The sequence below is a fragment of the Salvelinus fontinalis genome, chromosome 28 (assembly GCF_029448725.1).
Source record: "Salvelinus fontinalis isolate EN_2023a chromosome 28, ASM2944872v1, whole genome shotgun sequence".
Taxonomy (NCBI): Eukaryota; Metazoa; Chordata; class Actinopteri; order Salmoniformes; family Salmonidae; genus Salvelinus; species Salvelinus fontinalis.
In genome coordinates, this window is record NC_074692.1 from 12031697 (window position 1) to 12044514 (window position 12818).

A 12818-nucleotide genomic window follows, 5' to 3' on the forward strand; every position below is an offset into this window, starting at 1 on the left:
ATGTAATACTGACCTAAACCATGAGTACTTACATAAAACACGAAGCACGTAGGAACAGGTACAGACTATGACAAACCGAACGAACAAACGCTACAGTCCCGTGTGGTGCAGACACAGACAAGGACGACAATCACCCACAAACAAACAGTGAGAACACCCTACCTTAATATGACTCTCAATTAGAGGAAAACGCAAAACACCTGCCTCTAATTAAGAGCCATACCAGGCAACCCAAAACCAACATAGAAACAGAAAACATAGACTGCCTACCCAAAACTCACGCCCTGACCATCACACACATACAAAACAACAGAAAACAGGTCAGGAACGTGACAGAACCCCCCCCTCAAGGTGTGAACGCCGGGCGCACCAGCACAAAGTCCAGGGGAGGGTCTGGGTGGGCATCTGACCACATTTACATTTACATTTACATTTAAGTCATTTAGCAGACGCTCTTATCCAGAGCGACTTACAAATTGGTGCATTCACCTTATGACATCCACGGTGGTGGCTCAGGCTCCGGACGCTGTCCCCACACCACCGTAGTCACTCCCCGCTTCTGTATCCCCCTCCCAATGACCACCCTCCAACTAAAACCACCTAAATGAAGGGGCAGCACCGGGATAAGGGGCAGCACCGGGATAAGGGGCAGCACCGGGATAAGGGGCAGCACCGGGATAAGGGGCAGCACCGGGATAAGGGGCGGCAGGTCCTGGCTGAGGGACTCTGGCAGGTCCGGGCTGAGGGACTCAGGCAGGTCCGGGCTGAGGGACTCTGGCAGGTCCGGGCTGAGGGACTCTGGCAGGTCCGGGCTGAGGGACTCTGGCAGGTCCGGGCTGAGGGACTCTGGCAGGTCCGGACTGAGTGGCAGCTCATGACTGTAGGGCAGCTCATGACTGTAGGGCAGCTCATGACTGTAGGGCAGCTCATGACTGTAGGGCAGCTCATGACTGTAGGGCAGCTCATGACTGTAGAGCAGCTCATGACTGTAGGGCAGCTCATGACTGTAGGGCAGCTCATGACTGTAAGGCAGCTCATGACTGTAAGGCAGCTCATGACTGTAGGGCAGCTCATGACTGAAGGGCAGCTCATGACTGAAGGGCAGCTCATGACTGGAGGGCAGCTCATGACTGGAGGGCAGCTCATGACTGAAGGGCAGCTCTGACAGTTCCTGACTGGCTGGCGTCTCTGGCAGCTCCTGACTGGCTGGCGGCTCTGGCAGCTCCTGACTGGCTGGCGGCTCTGGCAGCTCCTGACTGGCTGGCGGCTCTGGCAGCTCCTGACTGGCTGGCGGCTCTGGCAGCTCCTGACTGGCTGGCGGCTCTGGCAGCTCCTGACTGGCTGGCGGCTCTGGCAGCTCCTGACTGACGGACGGCTCTAGCGGCTCTTGACTGACGGATGGCTCTAATGGCTCGTGGCAGACGGACGGCTCAGAAGGCGCTGTGCAGACGGATGGCTCAGACGGCGCTGGGCAGACAGATGGCTCAGACGGCGCTGGGCAGACAGATGGCTCAGACGGCGCTGGGCAGACAGATGGCTCAGACGGCGCTGGGCAGACAGATGGCTCAGACGGCGCTGGGCAGACAGATGGCTCAGACGGCGCTGGGCAGACAGATGGCTCAGACGGCGCTGGGCAGACAGATGGCTCAGACGGAGCTGGGCAGACAGGCAGTGCAGAAGGCGTTGGGCAGACGGCCGACTCTGCCCTGCTGAGGCGCACAGTAGGCCTGGTGCGTGGTGCCGGAACTGGAGGTACCGGGATGACGGCACGCACTTCAAGGCTAGTGCGGGGAGCAGGGACAGGGCACACTGACTTCTCGAAGCGCACTATAGGCCTGGTGCGTGGTACCGGAACTGGAGGTACCGGGCTGAGGGCACGCACCTCCGGGCGAGTGCGGGGAGAAGGAACAGTGCGTACAGGGCTCTGGAGACGCACAGATGGCTTAGTGCGTGGTGCCGGAACTGGAGGCACTGGGCTGAAGACACGCACCATAGGGAGAGTGCGTGGAGGAGGAACAGGGCTCTTAAAACGCACTGGAAGCCTGGTGCGTGGTGTAGGCACTGGTGGTACTGGGCTGGGGCGAGGAGGTAGCGCCGGAAATACCGGACCGTGTAGGCGTACTAGCTCCCTTGAGCACTGAGCCTGCCCAACCTTACCTGGTCGCATGCTCCCCGTAGCCCGTCCAGTGCGGGGAGGTGGAATAACCCGCACTGGGCTGTGTTGGCGAACCGGGGACACCATGCGTAAGGCTGGTGCCATGTAAGCCGGCCCAAGGAGACATACTGGTGGCCAGATATGTAGGGCCGGCCTCATGACATTTGGCTCAATGCCCAATCTAGCCCTACCAGTGCGGGGAGGTGGAATAACCCGCACTGGGCTATGCACCCGTACAGGAGACACCGTGCGCTCTACTGCGTAACATGGTGTCTGCCCGTACTCCCGCTCTCCACGGTTAGCCTGGGAAGTGGGCGCAGGTCTCCTACCTGCCCTCGGCCCACTACCTCTTAGACCCCCCCCCCCAAGAAATGTTTGGGTAGTACTTGCGGGCTTCCAGCCTTGCTTCCGTGCTGCCTCCTCATAACGTCGCCTCTCCGCTTTCGCTGCCTCCAGCTCCGCTTTGGGGCGGCGACACTGCACTGGCTCTGCCCAGGGTCCTTTACCGTCCAGGATCTCTTCCCATGTCCAATCCTCCTTTTCCCACTGCTGCTGTCGTTGCTGTCCGTTAACCCGCTGCTTGATCTGGGTTTGGTGGGTGATTCTGTAACGGTGTTCCTCCTCCTCTTCATACGAAGAGGAGGAGTAGTGATTCGACCAACATGCAGCGGGTTGTGAATACATAATGAATTTATTAAGGTAAACGACGAAACACGAAAACAAACACTGGGAAGGATTACAAAATAACAAAAAACGAATGTAATACTGACCTAAACCATGAGTACTTACATAAAACACGAAGCACGTAGGAACAGGTACAGACTATGACAAACCGAACGAACAAATGCTACAGTCCCGTGTGGTGCAGACACAGACACGGACGACAATCACCCACAAACAAACAGTGAGAACACCCTACCTTAATATGACTCTCAATTAGAGGAAAACGCAAAACACCTGCCTCTAATTAAGAGCCATACCAGGCAACCCAAAACCAACATAGAAACAGAAAACATAGACTGCCCACCCAAAACTCATGCCCTGACCATCACACACATACAAAACAACAGAAAACAGGTCAGGAACGTGACAATGAATGAAAACAGGATGCACCTGAGCTCAATTTTGAGTCTCATAGCAAAGGGTCTGAATACTTATGTAAATAAGGTATTTATGTTTTCAATTTTACACATTTGCAAAAATGTCTAAAGACTTGTTTTCACTTTGTCATGATGTGGTATTGTATGTACATTGATGAGGAAAAACATGTATTTAATCCATTTTAAAATAAGGCTGTAACATAACAAAATGTGGAAAAGTCAAGAGGTCTTAATACTTTACAAATGCACTCTATGCCTTTGTTTTACCAGTATGTATCCCAGATAGATAGGCCTACTTGTATTTTGTCTATACCTGCATTATAGGCCTACCCACTTTTTCTGAGACCCAGTTAACCCACCATACACCAGCCACTGTTCAGAGATCAAATATAGATCCAGTTGTTAGATTGATCCATTCATTTTCACATATGAATTAATATTAATAATAAAAAAACATATTTTGTATGGAAATGTGAAATATATATAATCGGTGACAGCAATTGGCCTGTATGTAGGAATCATTTAGCAAAGTTTAGACAGTGGAAGGTTAGTTAAAGTTATTATGAAGTTATTATTTCAAATTAGGCAAACTATATAAGCAGTTTTGCAGTATTATTTCACATTTTGACATTGGCACAGAATAAACAATTTTGTATTAGTTCACCAGCGTAGGTGGATGCATTCGCAATGGTTACGATCTGCGCCGCTTGCTTCTGATGAGCAGAAATACAAATGCACTTCATGGGTTTAGATTTTTCAGTGCATAGCCTAGTCTACCCATTCACTGTTATTTGTAGCATAAGCTAATGGAAGGAGAGGTGTAAACATACATAGAGGTAGACTATGTTAGGACTCATGATATGGACGCAACTGTTTTATTCATACTATTGTAGACGGATTTCCATAAACACAATATGCATAGGTCACATTGTTGTTCTCTTCCCCTTTTCCAGACGGTTGTGGTCAACCCCTTACGTCAGTATTGATAACTTTGCCAAACCAAAATCAAGTGCAATTGTCCAGTTAATTTCCGGGACTGCACAAATGCATGGATATTCTTTTTTTTATGTAGAAAAGAACACTCGGGGTCCACCGGGATATCACTGCTTTTTAACAAACATATTTGTGTAAGTTCAGTGGACGTTCATGTGTTCATTATTATTTTTGTTCAAGTAGAACGAGTAGCCTTATCGTAAACGTTGTTAGCGAGGGGAATCCAGCCCACATATTTATTGCAGCCGCTGAAAAAAAATCTCTTCAATATCCCCAAGATGGCCGCCGATGTGGGATCGATGTTTCAATATTGGAAGAAATTTAATCTACGGCGGCTTCAGGTTAGTGTTATCCTTTACCCTTCTGGTTATATCTGTTCATATAACATTATGTACTTTAAAATTATGTGAAATGTGTAAACTGTGGACGAATTGAGAAAGAAATCGGCGGCGTTGCATTGATAGTTATTAGAAATTGATCCTCTTCTGCCTTTGTTCAGTTCAATCATTGATCAGCGATGGAGCACCGACCATAGAGTAGCACAGGCGCACTGTATAGCCTCCGCTCTGCGTTCACCGCTGGGATCAACACCACCGACTTAACCCTTATATTTTTTATACGATTCTCTCTTTATAGTGCTCATCGTGGTGTAGATAGAGAACGGAAACTTTTTATGCCCTCATGAATTTAGCTCCGAGGACGTAACTTTTTACCAGCTTAATGTTTTATTCTATTTGTACATGATGGTCGTGCATTCTACTGCACCTATTTAGCGATATTTGGTTCTACTTTATTTTCTATGTATGATAAAAATGTTGTCTTTCGTTTTTGATATAAATCAACTTTGTTTGCACAATTAGATTGATGAAAGTTTTTTTCTGTTCATCTGCTAAATAATCTTGATCGCTTATTCAAGCTATATAACCAGGCTAATTGATTGTTTGTTATTTCTCTTTTAGACTATAACCCAATCAGAAAACTAGAAGATAGGCTTAGTCTACCTATGATGTTATCATGTAGGCTATTTAGGCTATTGGCCATTCCGGTGGGGCGCGTTGAAACATGCGTGTAAAATGATTATAGTGTGTAGACTATAGATGCAGGCTAACTGCAAAGCGTGATCAATGATCAATAGTCAGACATCTGAATGATGTTTTTACAAAATAGACAGCCCATATTTTGACTTGGTTATCACAAAGTTGTCAATGATCCAGTCGGTTTTACAAACTTGTCTAGTAAATTGACAAATAGTTTCACAATATATTGCTGGCTTCCTATATAGCATATGTTATAGCGTTTATAATGAACCGGTTTCAATAACATTTCGGTAACACTTGACATTACTAAAAAACCACAGTGTTGACGATGTAATTCGCCTATCTGTGCGTCTCAGTACGAAAGAAGGTTTTCCGTTTTCAGCCCCGTTCCCTTATCTCAAGCCGCATTGTGAGCACTAGCCTATTCGGGCAAGGACTGTGTAATTGTATTCCCCGCTAATGTTTGTAAATCAGGCTCGGCCAGCGCAAGGGCACTGTCTGCCGTATGATTGATGTTCTGTAACATGAGAAATGACAGGAGCATGGCAAGTCAGGTCCTGCGGAAAAGCCTACGGAGAAGAAATCAGAGCTGATTGTTATTCTGCCCCCCAATCGCTAGACTACTCATATAGTCGGGGATCCAAAGGGCGAGTTGAGCTATGTTGTGTTACGTAGGGGTTCATTCACATCTTGCCTGTTAGCCTACAAAATAGCATGCTTTTACACCATTCGTTTGCTGCAACCCTGTATTAGTGGCCAATGTTAGAATTAAATGTCCAATGTAAGGACCGTTTTCAGGTTTTAGCAGACTAATTAAAATGAGAAAATTCTATTTTTCCTACCTGAACGAGGTCTGAAAGCTTTTGTGCTAAGATTAGCTCAAAAATAAATTATTTCCAACCAAAAAGATCCAGATATCTATGACAACGTTGAGGAATGTCACTGATCTTCTGTGTAACATAGTAATTCTAACTTATGTTATTTTTACTACTACATTGAAATTGATTAGTGCATTGTTGGGTTTAGAGCTGTCAAGAAAGGCATTTCACTGTACTTGTGCACATTACCTTAACTTGAAAACGTAATGTTTATAATGCAAGGTTGAAAAGAAGAACATGTCTAACGTGACGTTTCTGAATAATATTACTCAATAGAAACATCTTGAAAATCCCAATATTGATGTCAGTCATGTTGGAGTTTCTGTAGTGAAGAAAACACTTTAGAATCTATAGAAATGACTATAAAACATATATATATATATTATATCAGTGTACACACATATATATATATATATATATATATATACACTGAGTGTACAAAACATTAAGAACACCTTCCTAATATTGAGTTGCAGTCACATTTAACAAGTGACATCAATAAGGGATCATATTTTTCACCTGGATTCACCTGGTCAGTCTATGTCATGGAAAGAGGTGGTGTCCTTCTACACTCAGTGTATATTGTAGCTCTATACCTACAGTCGTTTATGAATTATTCTATTAATCAACTGTCACTGACAGAAATTATTTCCCCATAACATTTAGGCTGCAATTTATATGTCTGTCCAGGGTCAAAATCATCTTATATGTTGTGCATTGCTAGTTTGATGCCATGGTTTTCCATAATTGTCAAGGTCGTATTTGCATATTGAGAATTTGAAATTCAATTCATATTATAAAGGATACCAGTGGCAATCTATATCTGGAGATCACCACCAGCAAAGGGTAATAACGTGCTTATAATCTAAGTGAGACATAATTGAAGCTCAGGGGAGATCTTTTAGTTTATTCTTGCTCTTTGGTATACCGATGCCATAGGAAAAAAATATGTCACATGGCATGTTACATTATCAGAGTACTTTCATTGTGGCTTCATTTCAATTCACCATCCTGATGTCTATTTTAAAGAACATTGCTATGAATCATCTATTCCAGATCAAAGTGTGACATGCCCCTCTGATCACAGACAGACTTTAATCCATCACCCTTTCAGTGCTATTATCAATATCAACAAACAGGATTGTGAAATATACCATGTCTATGAACTACATTTCTGTGGTAGAATAATCTGAGATGAATGATTCATCCACAGCTTTGTAAAAACAGGACAGGGAAAGTGAGAGCATGGAAGTGGAGTGACCTTGGTTCTCGCTGGCCGCAGGTCACATGGCCATTGCCGCGGTAATCATTCACACCAGCCAGATGGCATTTCTGTTGGCGACCATGGAAAAGGACGGGTCAGGAGCTGTCCTGCCAGCTCCTGCCAGGCCCAAGCCAATTCTCAGCCAATAGGGAGAAAGCCCAGGAGATCATTCAGCCAGTAGGGAGCATTCTCAGACCCAATGTGAGGTCCGACTACAAGAGGACACAGTTTCCGAGAAGTTATTACATTGTAATAACATTGTGCATTGTATTCGTATATAAAGTCACACATTAGCTCTCCAAAATAGAATTGAGGAAATATCATGTATTTAGAAGATTATTTCTTTAAAGTAATCAACTATCAATCAGGTACATTTTGAAGTGTAATGCAATGCGTTTTTTCAAAGTTTCAAGTAAGCGTATCCAAATGTACTCACTAACTTTAGTTTAATATCATTACTGTGGTCCCAGTTTATATTCAATTCATTCGAGGATCCCTCTGTTGTCTTAAAGTGATATAATTCTGTGTTCATTTTATATGGTTTATTAGCAATATGCTTTTTTGATGCCATTTTCCAGCCCCATGCATCTCCATACTCTTCTCTCCATCATTCTCTGAGGGATTGAGTCTAGATCAGGAACAAAAGGCTGTGATTGTTCTACATTTAGCATGACTCAGGCACTCTCGTGTCAGCTCTAATCCACAGACAGAGACAACAGTATTGCCAAACAGTGAAATTGCTTTGCATCCTGTGAGCCTGGCTGCTTTCTCTGTACGCTGTTTGCTAGCAGCTCCCGCCCCCCTAAACCCAACCCTGCAATCTGAAATTGGCTGTGAAAACAGCTCTCTGTTTCTCTTTCATTCATGCTTTAATACTTTTGTTTTTGTAACACTAGGCGCTACCATAATCTAATAATTTACCGGAAATGCCAGGTCTAGGGCACTATAGGGTTGAAAGGAGGGTTAGGATTTGTGTCCTGAGAAAACTGTGTCCAATGAGTGATCTATAAAGGAGGGGAGGGGGGAATAGCTCCTGAGGCATCCATTGATAGCCTCAACAACAAACAGCATGGGCAACCCAGGGAGGCAGCATGGGTGGAGACAGAGCCCCAGGGAATGCAATGAGAAAATGCACACAAAGACAGACACACTCTTGCACACACATACATGCACACCTGTGCACTTTTTTATATATTTTATTTAACCTTTATTTAACTAGGCAAGTGGGTTAATAACAAATTCTTATTTACAAGACGGCCTACCCCGGTCAAACCCTAACCCGGACGAGACTTGGCCAATTATACGCCGCTCTATGGTACTCCCAATCATGCCCGGTTGTGATACAGCCTGGAATCGATCCAAGGTCTGTAGTGATGCCTCTAGCACTGAGATGCAGTGCTTTATCCTCTTCGCCACTCGGGAGCCCCACTTACCTCCTCCATAGGGTACATATTAATCACGTAAGGACAGCCATACTCATGCACGCAAGGTAATGCAGATGTGCAGATTTTTATTGACTCACTCCCACATACAAACACATGCAGAGTCAGAGATGGATGCTAAGCTTTGAAGCTGACCTCAAATGCTAAACAAAATGTTACTAGAGTAAGGGGAAGATATGTCCATCCCTTTAGAGCTGTCACTGCCATCTCCTCTTTGACTGACCTCTCTCAAAAGGCCTCAGTGGATTAAGCATCATTTTAAAAAGCAGTGGGACATAAGCTGCAGCATCACCAGCACAGGTCTGTGTTGCATCCCGTACCCTGCTAGATAAACATTCTTCAAACATGCTTTCACACCTCCTCCTCATTGGGAGATATCAGAAGGTTAACGTCTGTCATGGTCTCGTTTACCATAAGCCCCTCTCTTATTCTTTGACAGTGAATACAAAGCAAATAAGAATATAGATAGCTTTTACAGGACTAGCTGGGGTACATTGAGTTGTGAAATCCAGGAGCCATAACACGGGTACATAAAATGCAGGCAACATTTGAGAGAGAAGTGAAACTGACTTCAGTATTAAGCTGTTTAACCTATATGTAGCATTAGTGGTAGAGACTTCAAAGCAGATGCTTCAGCATTTGGAGCGGAATGACAAATGGGTTTAGAGACAGCTACGGTGAGCATTCCCACAGAAAGAGTAGACCTGTCATTAATGTCAGCTTAATCACTTTGACCTTCCTTCAAGCAGATTTCCATACCCGCCATCCACTGCCATTTTGCCTCATTCATCTCCCTGTTTGCAGAATAAGTACACTCGGTTTGTTATGGGTGCGTGAGGATGTCTTTGTAATGATGATAAGTTCATGCTTTCACTAAACTCGAAGTAGGCTTTCTTTTTTGAACGGTGTGAGACAATTTCTAACAAGGATCTACATTTGAATATTATTATTATTAAGAATCATGGATTAGTTTCTGATCATCTGTTCATGACCCTTAGGATTCTCTTCCGGTGTCTCACCCTCTGCTTTAGCATTCAGACCTACCTAAAAGCCCTATCCTATCCAAAGCCTGCACCCCAATTTTTCAGCAGTAATCCCCATTTGGTAGTTGACAGTGCTTTCTCGCAAAAGGCATGATCTATTTCATGTTCCTGTTTCTTTTATTCCGCTGCTCCTAGACTGAAGCAATTTCATTGCAGGAGTAAATAACCAGGTTTAACAAAACTTCAGGGACACATTACTCTGCAGGAGGCAGGCTCTTCTTCCTTAGCACTGCGTCAGGCAAGCGGGCGAGGGGAGACGGAAGATTCAGGGGAGAGGTAATGGCTCATCGGTATGGGTATAAATCTGTGTCCTCTCTCCCTGCTGACAGCCAGTCCCCTGCCCAGCGAGTCCATATTGAGCGGTGTCTCTACAGTGGCCCCTCTTTATTTGTTTTGACTGTGACGGCATTGCAGACGTATTGAACACCAAGCCTTTCTTTTTCATTTTACTGAGCTTATATTGAATCCCCTCAATTCTCCTCCGTTCTCTCTATCTTTCTCTCTCTCATCCCTATTCCACCCTTCCTCTGCTGTATTTGGCAGGGCTTTAGTGGCTTTAATTCATTCCCTCTATTGTCCATTTTGTCCTTCAGGGATAAAAAAAAGAAGGAACCCTGGTTTTTGTGTGAGAGCTGGGCTTTGTATGGTGTATGATGTGTGGTGGTGATGCTGGCGGGCCTGTTCTGTTGTGCAGCGGAGGTGAGCATAGTGTGAAGGGTGCTCCTGGGCCCCTAAGCTCATGAGATCAATGCTTCCCTGCTCTTCTCAAGGGTCTCTATGGGGATCCCGGGGCTCTTATTATGTGTCTTTGCTCAAAGTGTTTACTGGAGAGGAGGAATACGGTGGGCTCTGCGTTGTACATCTTTCTAGGGCCCATTTGTCCTCATTTAAACAGAAGAGGGAAGACCTGAGAAAAGATGGTCCCTCTCTTTCAATGGTTCTTTTGAGAATCCAAACTGCGTTTGTTATCGCTAAGCAGATGTCCTCCATTTTATAGAAATAATACAAAAGGTGGGTTACAGCAAAAACAGATGGATCAGGCTTGTTATGTTAGCCAGTCCTGTCTTTGTGCAGCTGCTACCCCCGCTCCAGTTAATTACTATCTTATTCATCTCCAACAATGGGAGCAGGATAGAATAAATCTGAGAAGAGTTCTGCTTTTTTACTACGAAAGGTGCAGACTGGGACCGTGAAGCGAGCGAGTGGCTTTAAGAGGAACAGTTTATCATTTTTAATGGAGAGGAACAGGAAGTGTAGACGTGAAGCGCTGCTCTATGATTAATACACCGCCTCACTCGAGAAGAAGAGAGACCAAGTCTATCTCTCCATCCAGGCTACTGTTTCCCTGACGCCACTACTGCTCTTGTCATATCTCTTCTTTGGTGATTTCTGCTTTTTATAAAGTCATGAGGAAAAGGCATTTGTCTTGTCGCTGAACTTCCATCTAAGTAACAGTTAACATGGGAGGAGATATCTTTCTGCTACTCGCCATACAAATGTAGACTAAACAATAGTGTCTTTCATTCATTCATTGGGTCCTTGATTGATGTCTTGCTCTGTCTATGAACATTGATGGGTTTTAAGATGTATTCGCTTTAGTGGGTAAATGGAGACTCAGCTTAGACTGATTGCCCCCTCACATTTGGCTCCTTTACCTTTTTCTAATTGATTGCTTTTGGCCTAAGTAGTCGAACAACATAGACCGCAAATGTACATTAAAAAAAGTGAATGTGTTTCATAAGGATTTATTTATAGTGTGTTTCCTTAATGATCTGACTGATGAAGTCACTATGTCCTGAGGGATGAAAGAGAGCAATGTCCCTGAGATCAGTTCTGCCCCCAACATAGCCATGCTCCCCGCTCCCCATTCCACACGCCTTGCGTTTCCATGCAACCACTTCTTTTGGAATCGCAACTGATGTCATTCTTCTGTTGTCACTTTCTAATTTATTTTGGTGGCGGAGGACGTTGGGGGTATTGATTGTGTGTTGCGACTGTGTTAGCAGCTCTGCGCGTGTGTAAAGTAGGCCCTAAGGCAGTCTCTCTTTCTGCTAGTTTCAAGGTGGCTCCTGAACTCTCTAATCGGAATTAAATATGCAATCTTTCATGGCAACAGGGTCACTGTTTTTGCATTATAATGTGGTCACAGACTCCCCCCCTCAGTTAAAACAAAGGGACTGTTCAGGCATTTTGAATCGTAATTAAAAATAAAATAAAGGAGAAGAAGAACAAAGAGCAGAATTGAATCGCTCCTTTTCAATTTCCCTTGTTAGTCTCTTACTGCATTCCCCTATAGTTTTTCCCCTTTCCAGATGAATTTTATATATTATCTCTCTCTCGCTGTCTCTCTTGCTCCCTCTCTCTCTTGCTCCCTCCCCTCTCTTGCTCCTTCTCTCTTTCGCTCCCTCTCGCTCTCGCTCCCTCTCTCGCTCTCGCTCCCTCTCTCGCTCTCGCTCCCTCTCTCGCTCTCTCGCTCCCTCTCTCGCTCTCTCGCTCCCTCTCTCGCTCTCTCGCTCCCTCTCTCGCTCTCTCACTCTCTCTCTCTGGCTCGCTCCCTCCCTCTCTCACTCTCTTTCTCTCTCGCTCCCTCCCTCTCTCCCTGTCTCGCTTCCTCATTCTCTCTCTCGCTCCCTCCCTCCCTCTCTCGCTCCCTCCCTCTCTCGCTCCCTCCCTCTCTCGCTCCCTCCCTCTCGCTCTTGCTCCCTCTCTCGGTCTCTCGCTCCCTCTCTCGGTCTCTCGCTCACTCTCTCTCACTCCCTCTCTTGCTCTCTCTACCTCTCTCGTTCTCTCTCCCTCGCTCTCGCTCTCTCACTCCCTCTCTCGCTCTCTCTACCATTCTCTCTCTCGCTCCCTCTCTCCCTCTCTCTCTCGCTCCCTCCCTCCCTCTCGCTCTTGCTCCCTCTCTC

At 45.4% G+C, this 12818-nt stretch overlaps 1 protein-coding gene across 5 annotated transcripts in view; it reads left to right on the forward strand.

The window, feature by feature from the left end:
• The first annotated feature begins 4033 nt into the window (after window positions 1-4033).
• The window catches only part of LOC129826176 (homeobox protein cut-like 2), a 128593-nt gene continuing 119808 nt past the window's right edge, over window positions 4034-12818 (forward strand). For 4 of the 5 annotated variants that reach the window (XM_055886580.1, XM_055886581.1, XM_055886582.1 and 1 more), the window contains exon 1: window positions 4034-4589. In XM_055886580.1, the coding sequence (XP_055742555.1) occupies window positions 4527-4589 (63 nt within the window). In that variant the 5' untranslated portion in view covers window positions 4034-4526. The remainder of the gene's footprint in view (window positions 4590-12818) is intronic. The other variant, XM_055886586.1, reaches the window with a different exon arrangement.